This window comes from Selaginella moellendorffii, unplaced genomic scaffold (genome assembly GCF_000143415.4).
Source record: "Selaginella moellendorffii unplaced genomic scaffold, v1.0 SELMOscaffold_11, whole genome shotgun sequence".
Classification (NCBI taxonomy): domain Eukaryota; kingdom Viridiplantae; phylum Streptophyta; class Lycopodiopsida; order Selaginellales; family Selaginellaceae; genus Selaginella; species Selaginella moellendorffii.
The window spans coordinates 1,300,258-1,313,008 of NW_003314272.1; the positions used below are offsets into that span (position 1 = coordinate 1,300,258).

The window sequence follows — 12,751 nt, forward strand, 5'->3', positions numbered from 1 at the left end:
CGACAAATTGTTGTCTCCTGGAGGAACTCGTCAGAGCTGTCCGCTTTCTCCAGCTTGCTCCTTCCTCTCGATCTTGATCAGGGTTTCTAGATCCAAGAGAAGAAAGAAAAGCTATTTGATTAGCGAACATGGTGACTAAACTCGTGAAAGCAAAACAGGTAGGCTCCTCCTCTCTCGTCTTCTGCTATTGATTATCATGGGCTCTAAGTTCCTGCAGAAGCGCATGAAGGAAAGCCCGTATTACATCGGGCACAACACTACGACCAAACGCGCAGAGATCTCTCCCTATTCGGTGGATGTGGAGGATATCTATGAGACCCTCTACGTAAAGCAGAATGGAGGAGGAACAGCTGATCACTCGCCATACATCGCCACCCATGAGGAGGGAGAAAACATCCCCGACTTCATCCACATCAACCTGGAGAATGAAACTCCATCTCTACCCAAGCTGAGCAGGCAATACAGCACGAAGCAGCACTCGATCACGAATGCCTCGCAGGCTGCTAGTGACACTTTCGAGCGAGGGGGAGAAATCCAGTCACGCTTCGAGCTCAGCATCGATCAGGCCGACGCCTCAAACTCTTCGTCCACCATCGGCAAAGCTCCACCAGTCTCGTCCGAGAGCTTTGAGGCTGTGTTTAGGCCGAGGAACAACGTCAACCGGCTGCTCACGAGCTGTGCCATGAGCAGCACCCGGAATGCTCTCACCGTCTCGGGTGTGGCCGCGGCTTTCTACAACGGGGGATGGCTCCCTCCAGCTCCAGCACCCGATCATAACGTTCTTGGGATCAACGAGTTTATCGCCGAGGTGAGAGGCGAGATTGAGTCCGGATTGCCAGGACGCTCCTTGACTGTCGTCCTCGGCAGCTATTTCCCAGGTGATGATTACACTTACGAGCTGGTTTTCTCTGTAGCTCTTCTTTGTGGTTGTTTATCAGACCTGGATTCTGTGGTTTCAACGATTGCTTACGCTTACTTCCTTCACACCAAGCGAGAATCACAAAACCACTGCATTGTACCCGTCGTCAACATGAAGAGGAGTGATCTCCAAATCCACACGGAAATAGATTGGCTGTTTAAGGCAGTGCAGCTCGATGTAGAGTCTCTTGTTTTCTCGGATGAGGTGTGTTGTTGCCATCCATTTTGTTTTTCTTGCTTTTTTATTCTTTTGTGTTGTCAGATTAGCTTAACGTATTATCATCGATTTGGTAATCTCAGGCTTGTCTTAGTGGATCATAAGAAGCTCGAACCCGTCCACGAGGTACGTAATTTCAAAATATTTTATGTTTTGGATTTCAAGTTTGTCGCGCAGAGCTTAGGTGATGTGATCGTTGAAACGCTTGAACACAGCATGGTACTTTAGATAATTAACTGTACTACGAAACTAATATTCTTCTCACTTTTACTTTCAGACTGAAAAGAAGATCCTACAGGTGCTACTGGCTTGGTCTTTGTTTTTATTACAAAATGATTTTGTGATTTTTCTCTTTTCTATCATATGAAAGGTTGGCTCGTGCTGCACTTTGGTCGCGGAGAAATTCGCCTCCGAGGCTCCCAAGCTTTTACAAGGAAGAGGCTTGAGTCGACTTTTGGTAATCAGCTATAAATCCATGTCCGAGCTCTGTCTGATGGAAAAATGTGTGTAGCTCGCTGGAATTTTGATCGACACTTGCAACCTTGACTTGTCCATTGGCCAGTGCTCAAGCAGAGACGTCGCCATGGCAACTCTGCTCTTGAATGGGGCGGGACGCTATGGTCGCAATGGTTTCTTCAAAATGCGTAAGTATGCTTTACTTCCGTGCTCCTCCTCTCATGATGTTTCATTTCGTCTCGTCAGTCCGGAAGAGAGTATCAGACTTGTCCGTGTTGAGCCCCAGGGAGATTCTCAACAAACAGATCGAAGTCTGGACTTCGGCAGCAGGTTTGCATATGTTTGTCTATGTACTTGTTTGATCGGTTTCAATTCGTTCATGGCCTGCAGGTAGCTCGGGAAGAATAGCAAGGATCGGGATGTGCGCCATGGGCATTGCTTTGAGCAGGTTCCTCACTGTTGAAACGGGAGTTTCCGACGAGCTCGTCCACCTCCAAAGTAATTTTTTCGGTTCTTGTTCTTTTGGTTTCAAGGATGACATGAAAACGTTCAACAGGATCCAAAAAACTTGACATCTTGCTGGTTCTTACGAGCTACTATGACAAATCCGACAAGTTTAAGGTGCTGCTCTTCTTTTTTTTTTTTTTTTGCAAGTATAAATAATCTCCTTGTGACCAGCGCGAGCTTCTCATAGCCACTGAGGGCGAAGGACTGCTCCAAACACTAGTCGAATCTTACAACACCGCAGCACTGCAGCTCCACCCGATGGATATCATAGGCAGGAAGAAAAAAATCTTTATTTTTTTGCTCTAACACTTCTGTCATGAAGGATTGGGGCCATACACAAAGGCGTTTTCGCAAGGAAATATCACCATTTCTGGAGCTCAAGTTCGTCACATCACTAAAGGCCTTTTCAGCAGTTGCTGAGTTGAGTTTTTTGTGGATTCTTTCTAAAAGCTGATAAAGTTTCACTGAAATGAGATATGCATTTTTCCTTGTCGGCATCCATGTGCACAGGCTTCGCAAGCATCACGAGCGCAGCCGGGTTGCCAGGACTGAGCTTGAGAATCTCTTTTGCTGCTCTGTTTATCTGAGAAGAATCGGTAGAGCTCCTGAGCAGGGACATCCAGTCGAGCGCATCAGCCTCGTAAGGCATGCTCCACACGAGCTCCTCGGCCTCACGAAAGTATTTCGCTCGGGAAAGCAAGTCCACCATGCACGAGTAGTGCTGCTTGCTGGCTTCGAGGCCGTAGTCGAAGCTCATGGACGCAAAAAAAGACTTTCCAGAGTAGAGCTTGCCATCGTGACTACACGCAATGAGCACGGACGCAAAGCACGCGTCGTTGGGAGTATTCACCAAGTTGATCGAGCAAAAAATCCGCGGAGCTTCGCCCCAGCGGCCACTATGGCAGTAGGCCGCGAGGAGAGATCCCCACGACACAACGTCGCCGCTCTCTGGCTTGCGATGGAACAGTCGACGAGCACTCGCGAGGTAGCCGAGCTGAGCGTAGGCCGCGAGCATCACGTTCCAGCACACAGTGTCTCGCTGGGGAATCACGTCGAAAACTTCTCTTGCCTCTCGGATCTGCCCGCTTCGAATGTAAGCCACGAGCAAGCAAGTCCACGAGACGCTGTTTGGCTGCTCGCCACCGGGTATGGAATCCAGAACTCTCTTCGAATCGCGGGCATGGCCTTTGTTAGAGTACGCGGACAGAAGAGCTGTCCAGGAAACCAAGCTCCGCTCCGGCATCTCGGTGAAGGCCTTTCTAGCCTCCTCGATATGCCCTCTCCGGGCATACGCATCCAGCCTCGTGTTCCAGGTGACGAGGTCTCGCTCCGGCATCGCCGAGAACATGGCTTCCACGGCTTCCATCTCCACGTTTTCGCAGCGAGCAAGCGCCGTGACCATGGAGTTCCAGGACACAATGTTCCTCTGTGGCATTCGCCGGAACACGGCTCTTGCTTTCTCGATATGCCCGATGTGGGCATATCCACTCAGCAAGGAGTTCCAGGACACGAGATTACGCTCTATCATCTCATCAAATGTGAGCTCTAGAGCCTCAATGATTCCAGCCCGTGCATAGAGCGCTAGCATGCAATTGCCAGAGACTAGATCGTGGAAGGGCATTCGAGTGCTAAAGAAAATCTCAGCTTTGTGGCGGTGCGCGCTTTGGGAGTACGCTGCCAGCATAGAGTTCCAAGAGACGATGTCGCGCTCCTCCATTTCAGCGAATACACGAGCCGCCTTCTCGACTTCCCGTGCCTGAACAAATGCCGCAAGCAAAGAGTTCCACGAAACCAAATCCCTCTCTGGCATCATCGTATAAAAAATTATCACTGCTTGATCTATGCCTTTCGAGGAATACGCGGATAGAAGGCAATTCCACGAGAACATATTCCTTTCTGGCATTGTATCAAACACCTCCTTGGCCTCTTCCAAATGTCCAGACTGGGCAAGTGCCGAGACTAATAACGTTCCAGACACTAAGTCCCTTGATGGCATTTCGTCGTAGATTCTTTTGGCATCTAGAATCATCTTGCTTCCACAGTAAGCAGCTAGCATTGACGTCCATGAGACCATGTCCCTCATGGGCATCTCGTCAAATATTTTCTTTGCAGATTCAATGTGGCCGTTCTGGGCATAAGCAGAGAGCAGTGATGTCCACGACACCAAGTCATGCTCCGGACTTTGGACAAAAACCCTCCAAGCATCGACCAGTTGCCCATTCTTGAGGTAAGCATCCAGCATCAAGTACCAGGAGAAAGCATCTTTGGAATCGATGGAATCAAAAACTTGTCGTGCTAGAGCAGGACTTCCAACACGTCCGTACATGCGAATGAGCTTGTTGTGGATCCGAACGTCCACCGCAGTGTGGGTTTTGCCAAGAGTGTGGCTACTGATGTACTGGTGGATGTTCCTGGCATCCTCTAACCCATTGCAAGAATCGATGAGCTTGAAACACTCGTTCCTATTGAAGTTGCCACCCTTGATGAGCTCCACACAAGTTCTACACATTAGAAAACTTGAAAGCTTTATTTCGGTTTGTGGATCTTAGCATGCTTCATCGCAAGATCTACAGAACAATCCAAATTCCATGACCAGACTCGCCATCATTCACTCCATAACGAGAACTAATGAAGTGGACCTTGAGGTTGTTTGGAACGCACAGCTTGAGGATCTCAAGGTAGCTCACAAGCTCGGCATTGCCAGAAGCCACAGCGTTTCTCATCACAACGTCGTAGTAATGCGTCACCTCGCGTTCCTTCTCCTGGATCATCGCACAGGTTCTGTCCACCGATTCCTGGAGCGTGTTGATGCTGGGAATCCAAGAGCAACTGCAAGGACGCGATGCTTCTCAGTGGCTTTTTGGCGCGCAGCTCCGCGGGAAAGGAGATAACGTCGTTGACAAGGAGGACGTGGTCGTTGATGGCATTCTGGAGCGCCAGGTAGTCCCGCGACTCCAAATCGCTGTCTGGGAGCGCAATCTCCAGCGACATCTCGATGAATGGGAAGCAGGGGAGGAGGAAGCAATCGAGCCTCCTGCGGGCTCGACCGTCAACGCCGATTGTGCTAGAGAAAGGACGCTCCGGTCCATGGAGGCAGCGTAGGGCCTCCATCTGCGCGACCACACCCGGGGAGCCATGGATGATCGCAGGCGCGGAATGAGGTCCGCGCAGAACTCGAGCGATGGATGGACTGGATCGCGATGTGGGTGCGCCCCGTGGAGGATGCCCTGGAAAGTCTCCAGGAACTCCTCCCGGGGGGCGCCGCTGGGGGACTCGTCCTCGAGGAGATCATCCAGCATGATCGCGTTCCAAACCACGCGAACTCGGTGGATCCGCACGGCACGAGCATGCTCATGTAGAGCGGGATTCGCATGCGCTCCAGGGAGAGCTTTTGGGCATCGCTCATGCTGGGATTGATGAATGGGAATGCCCACTCGTTCGCGAGCTTGGCAACGAGCTTGTGGTCGGGATGCCAGGCGCTGGAGGGGATGGAGCAGCGAATGGGCCGTAAATAGAACCTCTTTAGCCCCAGGAGGTGTTCCATGGCGGGAATCTTCTCCACGGCAAGTGCCATGACCATTAGGAAGTTCGTGGAGGGCATTTTATAGTCGCCATATGGCAGAGTTTTGTGGGGTGATATCGAATGCTTGAAAATGCTATCGCAGTGGCTCGATTGTCATTGTACATCCCAGACGAAACATGGGGCGGCGGGACTATTGAAAGAAAAGTTTCATGCTCGTGTTTTCTCACCCCTCGTTGAAAAAACCGATCGATCCATTGTATTTAAGAAGGTGGCAGTCCAGTGTTACTAGCAGAAAAGAGAGATGGATCTCACACTTAGTGTCGTTGTAAGCTCTCTCCTCCTCCTTTTTATCCTGGCCGTCGTGATAATCAGCTACAAGACTTCTCCACCAGGGCCATGGGGATTGCCCTTGATTGGCCACCTCCACTTGCTAGCGAGAATGCCCCTCCACCGAGCGCTGCAATCCATGTCACAAAAGCACGGCCCCATTGTGTCCTTGAGCCTGGGAATGAGGCCAGCGATCCTAATATCAGCGCCAGCTCTGGCAAGAGAGCTCTTCACCTCGCAGGATGTGAATTTTCCATCCAAGCCATATACGAGTGTCTCAGAGCACATAGGCTACAACTTTAGAAGCATCGGGACTGCCCCTTATGGCGAGTACTACAGCAGCATCCGGAAGCTGTGCCTGACGGAGCTCTTCACCGCCAGGAATATCGATTCGTTTTCATGGATTCGAAGAGAAGAGCTCTCGCATCTATTGAGTGCAATTCTCAGCAGGGCCAGCCATGGGCAGGCGCTGGATTTGAGGAAGACCCTGTCGGTGTTCACATTCAACAGCATAACCGGCGCCCTCATGAGCAAACGGTACCTCAGCCACGATACCGGTGCGGCTAGCTCAAAGGAGGCCATGGAGTTCAAGAATTGGTTAATCGAAGTGTTGCAGCTTGTTATGGAGCCCTCTTTGAGCAACTTCGTGCCTTGGTACTTGAGATGGCTTGACTGGAAGACTCCTGGATTGAGACGCCTTCATGCAAAGCTGGATAAGTTCTTGCAAATGGTTGTGGAAGAACACAAGAAGAGCACCCGAGAGCAGAAGGACTTCCTTGACATCCTGCTCAAGGCTTTCGGAGAGGAGGAAGCTTATGCAAAAGCTAATCTGTTGGTACGTGCGTGAGGATGAAGAACAAGATAGTGCTTCTGACATTCATATTCTTTCTTTCAGGACTTGATGGTGGCAGGAACTGAAACTTCCGTCACTGGGACCGAGTGGCTTATGGCAGCAGTGATCCAGGAGCCCCGGATCCTGAAAAAAGCCCAGCAAGAGCTTCACGATGCCGTGGGCAACAGGCGGATGGTGCAAGAATCAGACCTCTCCAAGCTCGGCTACCTCGACGCCATCATCAAGGAGTCACTCAGGCGCTACCCAATAGTCCCGATCTACATCCGCGAGTGCCAAGGCCAAGCGTCAAAACTCGGGGGCTACGACGTCCCAAAAGGAACCATCGTGATCGTCAACTCGTGGGCGCTGGGAATGGACCCCGTGGTGTGGGAGAATCCCACACAATTCTTGCCGGAACGCTTCCTCGCGAGCTCCATCGACATCAAAGGCCAGGACTTTGAACTCCTTCCATTTGGATCTGGGCGGAGGAGATGCCCAGGGATGCCCTTGGGCCTAAGAACCATGAAGCTGCTCGTGGCAAATCTCATACATGGCTTTGACTGGAGTGTGGAGCCTGGGAAGATCCAATCCATGGAGGATTGCTTCAAATCTACTTGCATCATGAAGCATCCACTGCGGCCAGTGGTTACTCCAAGGCTGCACAAAGATGCCTACACTACCCAAATACATGATTTCTTCATATGATAAATTTTAATTTAGCTTTTTGCGAGATCCAAATGTACAATTACAAAATTATATACTAATATTAGTGTAGTGGAATTTTGGTAATTAATATTAACGTAGTGGAATTTTAGTACCTGTCGGATTGATTTCAATTTAAACCATTCACTTGAGCTAGGGTTTTTGGATTAATTAATATATACATTTTTTATATTCCCTTTTTCATATCCCTAAGGAGTGTTTGGATTTGGGATTTTGGTTTAGATTTAACTTTAGTATCATCTAGATCTAATTTTTTCCATTTCCTTTCTTTTATTTATTTCTTTTAAAATTTTGGTTTAGATTTAACTTTTCCATTGTTTAGATCTCCTTTTCCTTTTAGTTTTTTTCACTTCTCTTCTTTTACTCTTTCTTTTTTATTCATCTTCATAGTAGAGCAGTAGTTTTCTTCTCTTTTGACTCTGGAGCAATATTCATCTTCATAGTAGAGTAGTAGTTTTCTTCTCTTTTGACTCTGGAGCAATATTCATCTTCATAGTAGAGCAGTAGTTTTCTTCTCTTTTGACTCTGGAGCAATATTCATCTTCATAGTAAAGTAGTAGTTTTCTTCTCTTTTGACTCTAGAGCAACATTTGATGCAATTGCTTGATGCTATATGATTGCAATTGAACAACCAAACTTAGTTGATGGCGGCATTCATGGCATGTGGTACAACTCCTCCTACTCTTGATGCTAATCCTCACGTTCGGCTGGAGTTCTTTTATGGGAATCCTAGAGATGATGTGTACCATTGGTTCGATCATTTCACGATGATTGCTATATATCATTCTTGGGATGATGCTCGACGTTTGCATGAATTTCCCATGTGTCTCCAAGGGATGGTGTTGGAATGGTACAATGGTTTGAGTGCAGCCACTCGTAGGGATTGGAGTGTTCTCCCAAACATCTTCAAACGCGTTTACAAATATGCTGATGATTGTGATGATGCCTTCTAACAATTGCATCGTTTTTGTCAAAGGCCATCTGAGTCTATAATGCAATTTGGTGTTAGTTTCTGAAGCCTCTTGCTTCATGCAGAGTTAAATATGTTGAAGCGGATCAAGTTGGGAATGTTATAGCTAACACTTCATCAAGATCTTGTTGAACTTGTGCATGCATTTGCTCCAACCACCCTTGATAATGCTCTTCGCTTGGCACAATGTTATAAAATATCGCCTTTTCCACTTCTCGTTGCATGTCCTTTAGCTCCACTTTCTGTGGGCAATGGTCCTATTTCAATGAAAGTTGATGTTGCTGCTGCTCGAGTCCAAAGACAAGTGCGAGGATGTGGTCGTAGTTATGATGTTCATTGCTAAGTGTGTGATGAAGTTAGTCACACTGTAGTGTATATGATCATGGGATGAGATTTGGATATACTGTCACCGTGGATCCTTGGAACCTTAGGGGATAAATAGGGATAAAATAGCCACTAAGGGCTCTCTCATCAAGCAATTGCCCCAGTTAGCTTAAGAGGAGAAAGATAAGGTGTGCTACATGTGGTATTAGAACAAATGGCACGGAAGGATTGGTACATTCAGTGCGGAAATGGAGGTGTTGGTTCCTCTTGGCTTTGGTTCCTTTTAGCTCAATGGGGGTTGTTATTCAATAGTCAATAAGGACATTGACATCTCTGAAGGGGGGGTGAGTGTAGCACATATGATCATGGGATGAGATTTGGATATACTGTCACCGTGGACCTTTGAAACCTTAAAGGATAAATAAGGATAAAATAACCACTAAGGGCTCTCTCATCAAGCAATTGCCCCTTTTCCAATTGGCTTAAGGGAGAGAGATAAAGTGCATTACACACATTTATCGACGTTGTTAGTGTTTTTCAAATTGGCAACCTCCATTTCTTGGATGGAGAATTTGGCATCAATAATGTTTTGTTAGTGTTATTACAGTGGAAGGTTTGGACACCAAGATGCATCCGGGAAACGAGGAATCACCCAAGTAATGGAGGAACCTTGCACGAATAAGTTAGTGACCCCTCCATCTTTCTTGCAAGAGTATTATCAAGGGGTTCACTTAGCACCAGTTCATCTAGTGTTTACTTTCCAAGTTCGTTTTTATAATAAAAGGTCTTCTATTATTCTCTCCGTGTTAGTTGATACAGGTTTGAATTTATCTTTTATTGTTTGACCTGTTGCCACATATTGCCATCTACATTTGCATTGTGTGGCAGAGCCAGTTTTCATTCTTTATGGCAACGGCTGTACACATACATGTGCACTGGATGAGGTGGACCTAGTTGTGGGTATAGGCAATCTTAAGCTTGAGTTGCAGTCATTGTGGGTGGTGCCAAGTCAAACTTTTGACTTCATCCTTGGTATGGATTGATTGCAACATAATTATGCCAAATGTGACTTTGAGGCTTCTCCCCCTTGTCTCATACTTCCTTATATTTCATCCATTCCTTTCACTTCCATACCTTTTCGTCCCTTTGCTTATACCTCTACTTCAATTACTTTTGTTTCCTTATTACTTCCTCCTATGTTTCCGTGTTGTTCCACTTTTCCCTTTTCCGATCCCTTTGATAATCTTTGTATTGTAGCGGTTGACTAGTTCATGAAAGAGTATGGCGATCTCTTTGATTTGAGGTATTGTCTGGGGCCAAGATTGCCACATGTCATCCAATTCTAACCAGGGATGCTTGTCTAATCAAAGTTCATGTTTGTTATTAGTCACTCAAAGAGATCAAGATTTTACATGCAAACATCAAAAAGATGTTGAAAAAGGGTATTATTCTAAAGTTGTGGAGTCCTTAGGCATGTGAATCTCATCTGGTGATAATGCTTGAAGGGAGTATTCATTTCTGCATCAATTATTATCCATTAAATGAAGTGACGATCCCGAATGTGTACCCTCTTCCTCACACTGTTGATCTTTTGGATCGTCTGGGGAGAAGTCATTGGTTCACCAAGCTAGATCTTGCTTTTATGTATTGGCAAGTACCGATGGCCGAAAAAGATATTCCTAAGACTGCTTTTTGTACATTTTTTAGTTTGTATAAATTCTTGGTGATGCTGTTTGGTTTGTAAAATGCCCTAGCAACTTTCCAGCGGATGATGGATGAGGTTCTTTGTGATATGCTAGAGGTAACTGCTAACTTCATTAATGATATGTAAGCAACCAAAGGGAACGACTTGAGAGATGATCCATGGGGTTCAAATATAGAGGGAAAGGGCCCATGAACAAGAGTGCACCCCCTTTTCCAATCGGTTAAGGGTCTTGGGATAGTTGGGGTTAAGCGTCCTTGGGTTTGAATAGTACTGGGCTGGGTGACCTCCCGGGAAGTCCAAATTCAAGAGCTTACATGATATCTTGATCCACTCGGAGGGGACATGGGAGGAACACATCCCATGATGTTTGTAAAGTGTTAGATTGGCTATGGGACGTTGGTTTAATACTGAAGAGGTTGAAGTGTGTGTTTGGGTCCAAAGACATGACTTATCTTGGGTATTATATTTCTCATGGGTTTGCAAGTTGATCCTGACAAGCTTGTGGTGTGAGACACAAATCCCTTAGCCCCAAAGTGGAGCCAAAAGGGTGCCATGTGGTAGTGGCCGAAGCAAAAGCCAAACAAGCATAATACATTTGGACTAAAAGCTTCGACTTGAAAAGTCGAGAGTAGGAGTGGAACTCCCAATGAAGGGCTCGAGGAACGAGTTCGAAGCAAGCAATAAGTGAATCTCTAGAAAAGGGACACAAAAGGACCAATATATAACATATAGAAGTGTCAAGATGGACCCGAGAGGGAATCCAAGGAGTTTGAGATGGACCCGAGAGGGAATCCAAGGAGTTCGAGATGGACCCGAGATGGAGTCCAAGATGGAGTCTAAGATGGAGTCCAAGATGGATCTGAGATGGATCCAAGATGGAGTCTGAGATGGAGTTTGAGATGGAACCGAGACTGAGACTGAGACCGAGACCGAGATCGAGACTGAGTTTGAGACTGAGACCAAGACTGAGTCTGAGACCGAGACAGAGACCGAGTCCGAGTCCGAGTTTGAGTGCAAATACTAATATAGGTTGTTGGGTGAAAGCCCAAAGTGATCGGTGCAAGGGATTCTAAAAGTATAGTAAGGAGAGTGTGGGGGTTGGACCCTAATGGAGCCAATTTGGCCAGAAAAGGCCAGTCTGATGTCTCGGTTGGGGATACACCACACTTTCACAAGTGTTTATCATGCACAGTCAGACGATTTAGTGGAACAACTCGTTCGAATGTTCAAAGGGATGATCGCGAAGTACGTGAACTTTCAGCATTTGGATTGGGATGGTTATTTGCTATCTTTTCAGTATACATATATCACAGGAGTGTAGAGTTCTATTGATGCTTCACCATATAAACTCTTGTATGGTCATGATCTAATATTATAAACGAAGCTAGGTTTACCTTTGCAATTGCCATGAGTTGCCGATACTAGGTCATGGGATCAGTAATTGATGAGCATCCTTCCACTTGCCCGAGTAGAGTCTGTTGAACACTTAAGTCGCATACAAGTGGGACAACAACAGTGCTACAACTCCCATCATCATCCACCTACAGAGTATTAAATGGATGACTTAGCGTTAATACATTTTCCGCATGGTTTATTTAAGGGGCTCCTTGCTCAATAGAAAGGACTGTATCAGATGTTGAGGCAAATTGGACCACAAGTTTATGAGGTTTGGCATGATGTCCAATAGGCCGATCCTCTAGAAATTGTGTATATGCAACGGTTGAAATGCTTTATACAAAGGGATCAAGAATAGTTGGTACCACCTATAGATCCACTAATGCCTCCTCCTAACGTTGCACTAGATCTCAACTCGTTTATAAGAGAACCTTGATAGTCTTCCATTATTCCAAGAGGAGGGGATGATGTGAGGTCTAAGTGTACAGCTATGATGCCATATACTAATATTAGCATAGTGGGATTTTGGTAGCCGTCAGATTGGTTTCAATCCAGACCACTTGCTCCTATATATAAGCTAGGGTTTTTGGGCTAATTGATATACACATTTTCTATATTCCCTTTCCATATACCATGCATATACAAAAAATATACATATCAATTAGCCCAAAAACCCTAGTGTTCGTCAAATACTAATCCCATGACCTAGTATCGGCAGCTCATGGCAATCACGAAGGTAAATATAGCTTCGTTTATAATATTGGATCATAACCATACAAGAGTTTATATGGTGAAGCATCAATAGAACTCTATACTCTTGTGATATATGCATACTGAAAAGACAGCAAATAACC

At 46.4% G+C, this 12,751-nt stretch overlaps 4 protein-coding genes across 5 annotated transcripts; 3 read left to right on the forward strand and 1 right to left on the reverse strand.

Moving 5' to 3' along the window:
• Positions 1 to 196: 196 nt before the first annotated feature.
• Positions 197 to 1,239, forward strand: LOC112346011. The gene is made up of 2 exons (XM_024673929.1): positions 197 to 1,123; positions 1,219 to 1,239. Exons 1-2 carry the CDS (start codon positions 197 to 199, stop codon positions 1,237 to 1,239), a joined length of 948 nt encoding a protein of 315 aa, XP_024529697.1.
• Positions 1,240 to 1,703: 464 nt separating this feature from the next.
• LOC112346029 (pentatricopeptide repeat-containing protein At4g02750-like) lies at positions 1,704 to 5,222 on the reverse strand. Its single transcript, XM_024673963.1, has one exon. It carries the CDS (start codon positions 4,605 to 4,607, stop codon positions 2,505 to 2,507), a length of 2,103 nt encoding a protein of 700 aa, XP_024529731.1. The 5' UTR covers positions 4,608 to 5,222; the 3' UTR covers positions 1,704 to 2,504.
• LOC9658588 lies at positions 1,712 to 2,404 on the forward strand. 2 transcript variants are annotated; one of them, XM_024673965.1, is made up of 5 exons: positions 1,712 to 1,779; positions 1,838 to 1,921; positions 1,982 to 2,089; positions 2,148 to 2,212; positions 2,270 to 2,404. In XM_024673965.1, exons 1-5 carry the CDS (start codon positions 1,719 to 1,721, stop codon positions 2,402 to 2,404), a joined length of 453 nt encoding a protein of 150 aa, XP_024529733.1. In that variant the 5' UTR covers positions 1,712 to 1,718. The 2 variants fall into 2 exon arrangements, with proteins under 2 accessions (XP_024529733.1, XP_024529732.1); XM_024673964.1 differs by having other exon boundaries at positions 1,735 to 1,921.
• A 590-nt stretch (positions 5,223 to 5,812) lies between the features above and the next one.
• On the forward strand, positions 5,813 to 7,512 carry LOC9658589 (flavonoid 3'-monooxygenase). The gene is made up of 2 exons (XM_002968710.2): positions 5,813 to 6,783; positions 6,844 to 7,512. Exons 1-2 carry the CDS (start codon positions 5,923 to 5,925, stop codon positions 7,483 to 7,485), a joined length of 1,503 nt encoding a protein of 500 aa, XP_002968756.1. The 5' UTR covers positions 5,813 to 5,922; the 3' UTR covers positions 7,486 to 7,512.
• Positions 7,513 to 12,751: the final 5,239 nt, after the last annotated feature.